At 42.2% G+C, this 14554-nt stretch overlaps 1 protein-coding gene across 6 annotated transcripts in view; it reads left to right on the top strand.

Moving 5' to 3' along the window:
- NEDD4L (NEDD4 like E3 ubiquitin protein ligase) overlaps window positions 1–14554 on the top strand; it is a 3335946-nt gene that overhangs the window by 3152697 nt on the left and 168695 nt on the right. For all 6 annotated transcript variants that reach the window (XM_044066167.1, XM_044066169.1, XM_044066164.1 and 3 more), the window contains one exon: window positions 2909–3004. In XM_044066167.1, the coding sequence (XP_043922102.1) occupies window positions 2909–3004 (96 nt within the window). The remainder of the gene's footprint in view (window positions 1–2908; window positions 3005–14554) is intronic.

Here is a 14554-nt window from a genome sequence, read left to right as displayed (position 1 = left end):
CCAGATGGCTTACCTCACGCCAGACAAGCAAAGGCAACTGACTGCTTACTTCAAACTGATGGCTACAAAAACCCAGTCTTCTGCAAGGCAAATTCTGCAGGTTCTGGGCTTCATGGCATCCTGCATCCTACTAATTCCATATGCAAGACTGCATATGAGGAAACTTCAATGGTACCTAAAAAGTTTATGGAGTCAACTTTCACACAGTCTGGAAACAATGATTCCTCTCATTCCCTGCCTGCGACAGGAGTTTTTATGGTGGGAAAGGCATGTCACCAAAACATGGAACTGCCCTTCACTCTACCTCCTGCCAGCCAAACCTTAACAACAGATGCATCAGATTATGCCTGGGGGGCCCACATGGCAGGAAGATGCATTCAGGGCTTATGGACACCAAAACAAATGCATCTGCTTATCAACCAGAAAGAAATACTAACTGTTCAAAATGCCCTAACAGCCTTCAAGGACTTACTTCATCCAGGACAACTACTGATAAAGACGGACAACACCACAGTCATGTGGTATGTAAACAAGCAAGGGGGCACACATTCATACCCCCTTTGCAGATTAGCCATGGCACTGTGGGACACAGCTTTGACCTATTAAATACATCTTCAAGCTCAATTCCTGCCAGGAAAAAAAACACTGTGGCAGACAATTTAAGCAGAAACCTTATGGATCCTCAGGAGTGGAAACTAAATCCACAAGTCTTCAGCAAGATAGAGAAATGTGGGAGCCCAGACATAGATCTATTTGCCTCTCCTCAAAATTATCAGTTGAAAAGATTCTGCACAAGGACTTATCACAGACAAGCATGGAAAGTGGACACCCTATCCTTCAGTTGGAAAAACCTATCAGTTTACACCTTTCCTCCTCTGCCTCTTCTACCCAAGGTCCTCCTAAAAGTCAGACAAGAGAAGCCAAAGATTATATTAATTGCCCCGGACTGGCCCCACCAATACTGGTACCCTGTCCTAAGGAACTTGGCACAATACCCAGCTTGGACCTTGCCTCAAAGACCACAACTACTGTCCCAGCAAAACAATCAGATCCTGCACAATCAGCTACAGACTCTGAACCTGGCAGCATGGCTAATCATGTAGTCATACAAACAACACTTCTCAGTAAAGCTGTGATGGATGTCATTTTGGAAGCCAGAAGGCCTAGTACTAGAAAATCTTATGCTGACAAATGGAAGAGATTCTGTGCTTGGAATCGAGCACTAGGAACTGATACAGCAGAACCAAATATTCCTCAGATATTACAATACTTAACTGAGATGCTTGACAAAGGCCTATCTTTCTCATCAATCAAAATCCATGCCTCTGCCATTTCGGCTCACTACAATACAGAGCCACCAATCTTTTCTCATCCTTTACTAAAGCAGTATCTTAGAGGAGCCAACAATGTAAGGCCTCCTAGAAGATCACCATTACCTGCATGGGACCTCAATTATGTGTTGGAAAAGCTCACCTTGCCTCCATTTGAACCAGCTGCTACCGCTGATCTAAAGTTCGTATCATGGAAAACAGCTCTGCTACTAGCAATTACTTCAGCAAGAAGAATTTTAGAGCTACAGGCCCTCATGGCTATAGAGCCTTTTATCATATTTTACCCAGACAGGGTGTCTCTGAGGACAAATCCTACTTTTATGCCTAAGGTGGTTTCCAGTGTGGCTCTTAACCAAACAATTCATCTGCCAACTTTTTATCCAAATCCGCAGAACAAGGGGGAGAGAATTCTGCATTCCTTGGACATACTTAGACAGCTAAGATTCTACTTGAGCAGGACAAAAGCTCTAAGAAAAACTGAGCAATTACTAGTGTCATATGCTGCAGGATCAGAAGCAAAGGCTATTTCAAAGCAGACAATTTCAAAGTGGATAAGCCACTGCATCCGTTTCTGCTACTTACACCATGGTAAACCTGTGCCCAAGGGCATTAGATCTCATTCCACCAGAGCTGCAGCTACTTCAGCAGCCTTTCTCAGAGGAGTACCAACCAAAGACATTCTAGAGGCTGCTACTTGGAGTTCTGTTCACACCTTTACAAAGCATTATCATTTGCCTCTGTACTCTAAGTCCAGGGCAGGCTTTGCCACTGCAGTGCTGCAGGGCCTTATAGCCGCACCTAAAGCTGTTTAGCTCCAGCCTCCCAAACATAGCTTTGGGATTCTACCCAAATGTAATGACTGCAACAGTGAAACACGAAGAACATAGTACAGTTGTGTACACTTACCATAAATGTAGATGTTTGAGTGTATTCACTGTTGCAGTCCAGGTTACCCTCCCGCCACCCCCGTCATTCTGAAGTTTATCTTTCCTTCTCTATCTTCTACAACCTATGTGGTGTATTTGCTTGTAGATGAAGGGGAAAGTTTATATTGATGCATGTGTGTGTGTATATATATATATATATATATATATATATATATATATATATATATATATAATTTTGCTACCTTTTTGGGTGCACCTGACATCGAGGGCAAGAAAAACTAAAGAAAATGGCATCGGCTGCATGTTTTATACCTCTGACGACCTGACGTCTTGGAAGAGAAGACAGCAACCGATGCAGGACCCAAGACTTTGGAATTCAGGCCGACTGAGGGCAACCTGCCAGCAGATTACCCAAATGTAATGACTGCAACATTGAATACACTCGAACATCTACATTTATGGTAAGTGTACACAACTGTACTATACTGGTCTGTGCATATTCTCATGTCTCACTTTCTTGTCACTTCTTGTTACATAGGAAAGTGGCTTCCTAAATCAGTTTGTATGAACGACCAACAGACATGATTCTGAAATAAGTTGTAGAATATGGAACCTCTGTTTCTTTCTCACTACATGCATGTTGACATAGTAACACTGATTTTCTGTTGTGTGTGTTTTTGTTCATTTTAGGATAGTGAGTATTATAATTCCCTGAACTGGATATTGGAAAATGACCCGACTGAGTTGGATCTCAGGTTCTGCATAGATGAGGAAAACTTTGGCCAGGTATGCATAGAATTTAATTTAATAATGAACAAACTGTTTTTCTTGTTTATGGTATCAACACTTTATGCAACACAGTAGAAAATATTTTAGTAAGCAGTACTAGTGTTCTTATCATGGAATTATGATTGAATGTCTGATTTCAGCCTGCTGATTATTCTAGAGTGATGTGGCCAGAAATATGAAAAATTTAAGCACACATGATGGCCCAACAGAATATCTTATAATGTCTAGAACTACTACATCTGCATCTCTTCTTAGTGCTAGTGGACTAGACATGATTAAAACCTTATGCTCATATACAGACAGTATATCCCTAGCTCTTTATTTCATATTTCCATGTCAAGTAATTAAAGTAGTGAGATATAATGGGCCTGATTCCAAAAAAGCTTATTTGGAGTGTTAGTCCAATGTAATCCTGCTTTATAGTTAGATCTTGCACAACATAGCACATCTTGTGAAAACTAGCCCATTGGGTTGTCATGTACCATGGGATATTTACATGCCTCAGGTGAGAGGCAGAGACAAAATGGGAATGTGGCACATGCCTAAGAAATGTTGATAGCCTATTCTTTAGCATACCATATGTTTCATATTACCCATGACATGCTAGAGTTAAAAAAAAATTAAATATTTTTAAGTGTTAACTTTGTGAAATTTTGTTTCGTGTAATGCTGCAGAACACTCATATAAAGTAGTTCTGCATACAGCTTCCTATACCCCAGGTGTCCACAGCACATGTTCAGCAATATGGTACCCCGTATCGGTTACATTGAAATGTTTTTAATTGTATTTTTAGAGATTTATTTCTTTATTTGTATATTACGTGATTCTCAAAATAGGAATAAGTATCAATTTGCAAACATCTTTGCTTTTATATATAGTCAGCACATAAATCAATATCTATTTTTTCCAATGTCATATTTTTAAGTTAAGGCCATACAAATTGCTCAGCCTATGTTATGTCAGCACAGATAAGGCTTTTCACAAGCTTCTTATTGGCCTGATTGTCAATGAAACAGGTTTCTGTGATTTAGATGACAGAGCCATTGACAGGGTTTGTCACTAAGCAGTCATGTTAGGCAGCATCAGTAGTGATGTATGATGTACAGGTGTGCAAAGCCTGTAATCTCCCTGGCTGCTTCAGAGACTTGGCCAATGCCTCAAGCTGAGTTTCAGGAGCTAACCAAGCTCCAGGCTACCGTAACACAAATGTTTACCTTCTCACACTGTGGCTTAGAATCCAGTTGCCCCGGAAGTTTTAATTAAATACAGTTCTGTGTATAAGCTTACCTTCCTGTCAGATGATAAAGAAGAGGTTCTTGACTGAATGGCAAGAGACTAATTACTTTTTGGAACATGAGTCTGAAGTTTCAACCTTCCATGAGAGTGTCATATCCAAGCCAGGTCCCACATCTCCAGAAGGTTCTTTGGAAATGGATCAGTAACAGTGCAGTGTGCTGTCAATTTAGACCAATAATGTTGTGATGAATTCTGTTGTGTAAATTATTTAGGATGAAAGCTCTTAACACAGAATAAATATCGTTATTTCATCTTCTTGTGTTTTCATCCTGGTCTGTGGAATTGGATGTGTGCATTGGAATTGTCAGAAATGAGTATGTTTTCCTTTCCCAAGGGTCTGTCTTTGAGGAGGAGTTCCGTAAAGTTTGTCTCCTGATGTGCTTTTAGGATTCATTGTTGGAGAAATGTAAAGTACCATTCAACTGCTTGATCAGGGACATTCTAGAACTTCTTGGATATTCCTATAAACCTCTTTCAGATTTTCATTGTTATCTTCCTCAGTTATGGGACAAAGTCTGTTGCCTGCTGACAAAAAATATGTAATACTAGTGCCTTTTGCTGTGCAGAAGGATTTCTTTTCAAGATTGTTCAGTTCTTTAGGAGGATGAGAACTGTTTGATTCTGGATCTTCAAACCTTGAGGCACTACGTCCAGTACAAGAAATTCAGAACCTAGGCCAGAGGCAAATATAACGAGACAGCTTAATATAAAATATACTTAGAAGATATACATTTTATAACTATGTACAGTTAGCAGTTTTAAAACACAGGTTTGATTGACAGTTTAAGATATGTTGTGCATATTTGTCAAAGTATTGCTTATTACTCAGATTTGCTGTAAGCTACAACAGAATGGCACTAAATATACTGATCCCAAGGATATTGCCAGTATCCTAGCAGATCGATTCAGTGCCAGTTTCACCCCCTCTCACCCCCTAAAGGGCCCATCTCGATACCAAAAGATTGCCAAATATTGGTAATCACGGCCACACAGGTATAAAATGCACTCTCCAAAGCTAAGAATACAGCATCCATGGGACCAGACGACATCCCGGGCTGTGTACTACATGAACTACAAAATGAACAGATACCTCACCTAAATGTCATGTTTAATCATAGCCTCACTTCAGGCTTTGTGCCCAATGAGTGGCGCACAGCTACAGTTATCCCACTCCACAAGGGGGGGTTCCACCTTGGACCCCAGGAACTATCGCCCTCATTAGCCTAACGAACCTGATCTGCAAACCATGGAATGCATTGTCATGGAACTTATAAACAAAGACATTGACAACCTTCAAACACTGGACCCCACTGAGTTTGGTTTTGTGAAGGGCCGATCTTGTCTCCTCAACCTGATTGATTTCTTCGGATCAGTCTCCAGAGCCGTGGACGAGGGTAAGACGGTCCACACAGCCTATCTAGACCTCGCCAAGGCCTTGGACACCATCCCCCCCTCTGGAATTATAGATAAACTTACTAAGCTGGGCATTAATCCCTATGTCACTCAATGGGTTGCAAACTGGCCTACTGACGGAACCCACACTGTAAAAGTAGCCGACTCCAAATCCAGCTCCAGACAAGTGACAAGTGGAGTACCTCAGGGTTCAGTCCTTGGACCGCTCTTGTTTGGCTTCTACTTCTCCGAAGTACAGGCCAACACCAAGGGACTCTGGCTAACAAAGTTCGCAGATGACTGCAAACTGGGAGTCATTATTGAATCCCCAAATGATGTGGATATCCTACAAAAGGGCCTTACAGAGACAGATGCTTGGTGCCAGAGCCATGGGCTCAAGCTCAATGCCAAACAATGTATAGTTATCCCCTTTGAGAAAAACCATGTACCCATGAATTACCACATAAGTGGCAGTACACTAAACATGAAAGTGTGATAAGGGACTTAGGGACACAGGTGGACAGTGGTCTCACCTTCGATAACCACATCGCCACAACAGTCAGGAAACCCTTCTATGTGGCACATCTCATTACTAAGGGCTTTTCATCCAGGAAAAAGGAGGTTATTGTCCCACTGTACTCATCCCTCATTAGACCCATTATAGAGTACAATGCCCCGTTTGCTATGTACCTCACAAGACATCTGCAGTAGTTAGAAAGGCCGCAGAAATACCTCACTGAAAGAATCACAGGCCTAAAGCAGATGCCCTATGCTGATCTTCTAAAACAACTCCAACTATACTCTGTCGCATATCGTCTACTTAGAGATGATCTCTGCTTAATGTACAAGGCCACGTCAAACCCAGAGCTGTTGGACATGCTACACTTAAAGAAATCCCAGTCCCTCAGAGCCACGTGCTCCAGGGATCTAAACCTGGTCATCACAATGAACAAAACATGCTGGAGGGATAGATTCCTGTCCCAGAGACTCCCCATTTTCTGGAATAGACTGCCCATACATGTCAAGCAGAGCACCTCTTTGGCCGACTTCAAAAGGAACCTTGACAGCTGGATGGGAGATAGGAAATTCACCCCAGGGATCACGTCAGTCACCCTGCTAGACAGGGGACCAGGGAAGTAAAATTCCTGGGAAAAAATAGCCGGGAAAATGTTATGGCGAGGCTTGTATAGGCCCTAGCGCCGATAGCGCAGTACCAACCTATGAATTACGTGTCTGAACTGTAAGCCCCATAAATTTGACAAGGGTTTGACAGAATGGCAAAGCAGTCTTACAGATGTTGGTATATTTATTAAAGAAATGTGTGTGTGTGTGTGTGTGTGTGTGTGTGTGTGTGTGTGTGTGTGTGTGTGTGTGTGTGTGTGTGTCTGCATGTATATATATATATATATATATAAATAAATAAATATATATATGTGTATATATATATATATATATATATATATGGGTCTACTTCTTTTGACCTAACTCCCATTTGCCTGACACCCATTTGCCTGAGACCAAATGACTGAAATTTCATTTGCCTGACACTTCATTTGACTGACAAGTATTATTAGCAAGAAAATGGAATATGCCCCCTTCCCCACTGTAGTGCGACCCTGGAGTTATAATATATAGTTAGGGGGGTGTGGGGGTGTGTGGGGGGCGAAGCCCCCCACTTACTTTTCTTTTTAGTAAGCAATATTACATCAAAAGTTAACAATATCATATGAAATGAAGTGGGGAGCTTCTCCCACCACACCCCCCCTTGTGGGGGGCTGTGCCCCACACCCCCCCCCTAACTATATATTCTAACTCCAGGGTCGCACTACAGTGGGGAAGGGGGCATATTCCATTTTCTTGCTAATAATACGTGTCAGTCAAATGAAGTGTCGGGTAAATGAAGTGTCAGGCAAATGAAATTTCAGTCAAATGGGGTCAGGCAAATGAGTGTCAGGCAAATGAAAGTTAGGTCAAAAGAAGTAGACCCATATATATATATATATATATATATATATATATATATATATAGATAGATAGATAGATGTGTGTGTATATATCATTTGCTTTTTCTTCTTTGTTAGTAATTTGTCTAGGTGCAGGACTGAACTTAGGCTAATTGGACTTATATGGCCCAGTAGTCCTCCATACCCTCAGGGTACTTCACACTAGGTTATGGCAGGATAATTGTGTCTTATGTGGCCTAAGAATTTGTTGAGAGAGACAACAGCAAAGTGTTTTTCTACTTGTTGTCTAGCTTCTACAGTAGCCAGATGTTTTTTTTAGTGGAGCAGACTACATTGTCCATATTGCATTCTACCAGCAGCTAATCCAGTATTAATGCCTTATGTTTGTTATGGCTCACGGTGTTAGTTACTCACACTCCTAAGGTTTTCAGTTCTGCTACTGAGTGATCAGCAGAGTTTTCAACTCAAAACTGAGGTAGGATCACTCATCCTGTTCTGTGCATTGCTCCAGTTACTGCTATGGAAGGTAATAACACTTGCTTAAATTTGATGATTGGTAGAGAGGTACTGTGTTATCTTTGCTTCTCTTGCTGTCATGGAGTGTATGATTGGCAGCTACTGACTACAGTTATAAGAAATGACAGTGGAATAGTCCGCCTCAGTCTATGTGAAAATTAGCAGTATTAAGTATGTAAACAAAAAATAACAGATACTATGATGTGATGTAACTTATGATCACTAAGACATGGGACAGAATGTTACTAGTTCACATACTTTTCAAATTATTTGCACAAGAATTCCGACCAAAGGGCAAAATCATGGACAGATTTTAAATATTGCTCCTGTAAACTTAGAATGTTACTAACAGATTTTACCTTAGCATGCATTTTCTGAAGGATATGAAGTCTGAATCTCAAATGTATGTCATTATTTACTAACTCTAATCCTCAATAATTTGCCAGAAAACTACAAATTTAATGAGGAACAGATCAAAAATATTAGGCAGAAATCTTGAACATTCTATGTCATTCTGAAAACTTGAGAGGTACACCAGTTCAACAGTATGCCAGAGAAATGCTTACTGCAGTCACAGATAGTAGCAAAATAATTCCAGAGAAGTGAAACATGATAGGGTGGACAAGAATCACAGTTTACTTAGCTGAAGGTGGAAAAATTGTAACAGAAAAAATTTGACTCATATATATTTTGCAGGAGTACCACAGTTTGTCACCTACAAAATGGGAGTTGGGGGATAAGCAGAAACTTAACATTAGAAAATGGTTGGTCTGGATTGGGGAAGAGCATTATAGAAAGCAAAACAAGCTGTATCGCTTTTGCATGCTCTCCCAACTTCCTTTTGGGCTTCCTTAAGGCATTCTAATTTCCTCCACCTATGCAAACATGATGATTAATGACTATTCTGAGGTATCCATGCAGGTAGTCTTTACTGTTGCTCTTGTGGCCTGGGACATGGCTAAAAATTATCTGCAAACATTAGCCCACTTACTCGGTTTAAGAAATAATTCATTATATGTAAACTTTCAGAAATAATAACTGGGGTGGTTTGTGAATAGTGCTGATTCTTCAGTCGAGCAGACAGCTGACGCATCAAGCAGAAGGTCCAGCTCCGCCAAATGGCCAGCCCTGAGATTACTTAATATTTTTCAACCGAAGAAACCCGTTTGGCACTGTATTTTCAACCTTTCTTTCTTGACCCATGTCAGACAAAAGTTAATAATTGCATTTCATGTGGGAAGTAAAATACCCAGATATTCCCTCATTATTCCTGTATTCCCTTGCTACCCGCCAGACCACAATCTGTCAAGCCTGTCATTCTTGTGCTTAGGCGCACTATTCGATTGTTTAAGCCGCATACGCTAGTTCGGCCAACACTATTTTGGCATTACTTGCCATAACCCAGGGCCGGATAATCTCACTCCAGTTTTGAGTAAACAATACAAAGATAAGGACCGACATACGAGGTCCGCTGACCACCGGCCACACGCCAAAGTCAATTACAGTTGTCTGCTGGTCAGTCGCCAGCCACGAGCCCCCCACTTTACGATGACATGCCTCATTAGCGTGTCTTCTGTGCCTCGAGGTGGCTACTACTTCCGACACACCTCATACTACAGATACCGGGCCCAGAGTTTCGTGCAGGAATTCTTTTTGCCAGAAGACAGATTCAGGCTCTCGTCTTCTGTGGCGCGGGCTTTTTCCATTAAGGCTACACTAAACTCCAAAGCAAGACCTTCTTCAGGGAGCAAAGAGTTCAGACAGCCTCCCAAGGCCCCATGCCTAAAAGCTTCTTCTTTGATTAATGGCTGGAGGATTTGATTACTCTTATCAGGGGTTCTCTAAATGAATAAAGGCTTCCATGCTCTTCCTCAGAACACTCCTCCCCTTCACACCAGGCCTCCATTACTTCAGAACATTTCTTACTCCAGGAACCTCAACTCCCCTTCACAAATCTGATGCAGAGGAGTCCATTCCCTCTGTCTCCTGAGGATTACTCTTTGGGGGAAACCTTGCATACCACTGGGGAACATCACTCTGAAGGCCAAGAAGAGAAAGACTCAGGGAAATTTCTCACCTCTTTCTTGCCACAGGCCTTACTCTATTGGCTATACCTCCTGTCTTGTACATGAGCAGATCCCAGAGGAGCCAGCCAGCCTTAACTCCAGATTCTTTCCTCTCCATTCCAGTCACAGGTATTACCACACTGGTTCCTGATTCACAGTCCTAGCTATACTGTACTACAGCGGCTGACCCAGAAACCATTTCACAGGGTCCAGCTCCCCTCATATCTCCACTGCCAAAAAATCCCTTACCTTCAGATTCCCATTCAAGAGCTTTAGAAAGGTGGGGGAAAAAAGGTGATACACCTCGCCACTCCAACTATGAGGGCATTAAACTTCCAGTTCCATATGTTAAGACATCAACAGTTTTGTTATCTCAGTTTGAAAAGTGTCACAACAGCAACTCCGGAACTTGAAGGAGTCTGGAAGGAGTTGCAGTTAGTGTATCATGCGCAGGGGCAAGTGTTGTTTCATACCTTGTGTCCAATGCTTTACGCTGAGGCCAACCAGGAGAGCTGATGTATGGAGATCAGTCATCATGTAGAGCTGCTTTTGCTGTAAGAGCAAACCTTACCTTGTCAAGTGTCAAAGCTAAAATTACCTCTTCACCTCTCAGCTTTGATGTATTGTTGCACTGAGGAGAAATTACTTTAGAAAAGAGCAACGAGGGGTAAATCAATGCAAAATGCAAAAAGTGAAAGATCATGCAGAGGCGCTGAGGTACGCCCAGGCCTCTAAAAAATTCAAAAAGAGCAGCCACGGACAGACCGGGAATTCATTCAAAGAAGTAGATTCAGGCTTTTTCAAGGAGGCGTCCGGAAGGCTCAAGGATCACAAAGAGGTCCCACATGGCAAACACCTAAACCAAGAGGGAAACAACCAGTTAGAAGCCATTCAGAAAGCAGACCCAATGACACTCAGAAAGCAAGGCCCAAGCAAGGCCAACTTGGAGGCGGAAAACTGACGAAACTGGCATTATTTTGACTGAATCACCATATTGTCACAAAAGTTGGATGATCCTGACAGAGGCTGACAGGCCCGCTACAGATTATTTCCAAACACAGAAACAAAACTTGGACACCACCAAACCTGCCACAGCATCACAAAAACAAGGCACAGAATCACTTCCAGGATCAAATGGACATGAAAGCTTAACCTGCAGGAAAACAAACAAATTTAGGGTCAATAGGACTTTCCAGACTATCAAGGTACCAGATTGGAGCAAAGATTGGCGGAAGGGTTTTGACCTATCCCTATTTTACACATATTTACTGCATTCAAAGTTCAGATGCCTCACATTACAATCCCTTTTCACATAAGGGCAATTGGTTGGTAACATTGTGGACCTCTCAAGGAGGCCACCAGCAGTCCCCAATGGACAAAGATGCAAGAAGATACCTCAGATTTCTTGCAGGTTCATCCCATTATCAATTCTCTGCATTGCCCTTTGCTTTATCTTTCCCTGGGTTGTGTTCAATGAACTCATCGAATTCAGTAATTCTGCAGACCAGACTTTCCAAGGATACAAATATGTTCTGCACGACACCGCCCATCCGAGTGTTATTCTAAACACTGGACTTGTAATAATATTGTTGAAATCTCTGGACACACAGTCAACAAAAAACAGTCAAGACTAATACCCTCTCAACACAATACTCTTCCTGGGTAAATTTTTGGATACAAGACAGAAGATAACAAACTTCCAGCCAGCCTAACTCACGCAAACAAAACAATACTTAAGAAAATGATACAACCTTCACCAGGCTGACTGCAAGGAAAATCCTGCAGGCTCTGGAAAATCCTGCATCTTGAATCCTGCTAATCTTCTGGAAGGCTGTGCATATGAGAAAATCAATGGTACCAAAAACTTATGGTCTCAACACAGCCAAGCTGGTCTGCAATCATACCACTGATGAAACTTCAATAAAAACAAATTTCTGTGGTGGGCTCAAGCATGCCAAAGAAAACAGCTGCTCCATTCTGCAAGCTTCTCCTCCCATTCCTGTGGTGGCAGACAAATCGAAAACAACACACACCTCATGCAAATCATACCGGCATTCATATCAAAAATCACAACAGAAAGAAAAGCACCTACTTGGGGCGACAAAGGAAATGCTAGCAGTAATAAATCAATCAAAACAGTTCAAAATTTAACTGCACATCAATAAGCTATTGATAAGCTGCATCAACACCACAGTGATGTAAGGATTACCTTCAACAGGGAGGACAGGTGTGAAGGGAAACGGGACAAACAGCCATGGGGCATTGAACATGGCTGCATGTTACAAATCCAAATGGCTCTGCAGTACCTGCCAACTTAGGAAACCATGCTGGTTCAGATTCAACAAGCAGACATATGACCTGCCTGGCAATAATGGAAGGCAGGCTCCAAGGGCAGAGCATGATAAAGCAAATTGATGGAATGAAAGACATAGATCAATACAAGAATCTACATGAATTACCAATTGACAAAGCAGAATTTGATTGGACCTAAAATCCACAGGCCCAATCTTCACACCACTGGATCCTTTCATCAACAATGACAGTTTATGCCTCTTTCCACAGTTGGACAACAATGACAGTTTATGCCTTTCCACCACTTCCAGGTTATTAAGCCAGACTATCAAAGCCAAAGACTGGCCCAGACAAGATTGGTACCCACTCCTGGACTGTTCTCGATGCATTCCCCACCACTCCTGAGATCTCTAATGCCTCCTCACCATAATGCACACATCTACTTCCTCACTCACTACAGTCAGCTGAAAACACAAACATCTAAACACTCAATCTAACCATGGAAATTCATTAGGCAGACCCCACTCTAAGCAATACCCACTCATGCAGGATTTTGGAGGCCAGAGGGAGGTCCTTAGAAAGCCTAATTCTACTCCGCCGTGGAAGCGGTTTTGCCTAACCAGAAAGATCGGGAAATCAGAAATACTGAATTTTTACTCAAATAAATATTACAGTACTTACTAGCTGCTGCTGCTATGTCTTTTTCACCTACCGTTTCCAAAATCCATACCTCCTCCATTTCTTACCATACATCATACTGATCCTCAGATATTCTCTCTCACTCTTAAGATCCTCCCTCTCCTCTCTTAAGAATATAAAACCCCCCCCCAAGCAACCATAAACCACCTTGGGACTGGACTCATTCTAGAAAACTAACCCAAAATCCCTTTGAGCCAGCCACCAACAGAGCTGCACCCAGCTATCCAGCAACGCAAGCTTTATCACCTCAGCACGCAGGGCCTCTCAGCTACTATCACTAGGAAACTACAGCCCTTTTGAACTACAAGCCCTCATGGCAGTTCCATCTTTACTCCATTTCCTTCACTCATTTATGCTTAACCAATCCTTCATTTATGCCTTGGTAGTAGCCATCCAGCGCCCCCGACTTTACCCTCATCCACAACTAAAAGGAGAGGAGACTAACAGAACTTGCTTATCACAGACACATTTTCAGACATTTATTTGAACAAAGCAACTTCAGAAAAACAGAACAAAGCAACTCTTAAATCCCTATTATACAGTGCTCTATACAGGTTTTAGCAACAAACAGACAACAACAAAATGATAGACCACTGCATATGCTTTTGTTACTCTTCTTTTCATGGTAAAACTTCACCTACAGGCATCAGATCCTCACCCACAAGGGCCACAGCCAATTCTGCTTTCCAGGGGGGTTCCTACCAAAGATATTTTGAAGCAGAAAATTTTGAGTTCTGTACATACTTTCTCCAAGCACTATCACCTATCACATACCACTCCAACCCAAAACTAGGGCTTGCTTGCCACTGCAGTCTTGCAGGAGCTGGCTGGCTCTAGTTCCACTTAGTGCCTACCTACCTACTTTAGCTTTGGGATTCTACCTATCTAGCGAGACTGCAGCTGTATGCGATGCCTGATGAACACAGTTTTGTACCTACCATAACCCTGTAGATGTTAGAAAGCACACACAGCAAGTCCAGGTTTCCCTCCCTCCTTCCCCTCTTGGGAAGGCCTGGCCAACCCCTCCCTCATAACAAACCTCATTGGGGTATTCTTTGGTGTATTATCTTGCAATTGGATTTGTTTTTGATTATATTTTCTGATATTTATGCAGTAAATTTATGTTTTTGCCTTGGCACTGGGGCACCTTCTGGGGAAGGGGCAAAGAAAATAAAGAAAAATGGCGGCCGGGTTGGTTTTTATACCCTGCCATTGATCGCCAGGGAAGAAGCTGCATCTACGGCCCATCGACCTAGACTGGGAATTCAGCCCGGAGGACCAGCCTGACGGCAGGAAAACCCATCTCTTATGACTGCAGCTGT

Source organism: Protopterus annectens, chromosome 1.part0, assembly GCF_019279795.1.
Source record: "Protopterus annectens isolate FY-2018-M chromosome 1.part0, PAN1.0, whole genome shotgun sequence".
Classification (NCBI taxonomy): Eukaryota; Metazoa; Chordata; order Ceratodontiformes; family Protopteridae; genus Protopterus; species Protopterus annectens.
The sequence above is the reverse complement of the archived record's forward strand: the minus strand, read 5'-3'. Positions and strand labels throughout refer to the sequence as shown.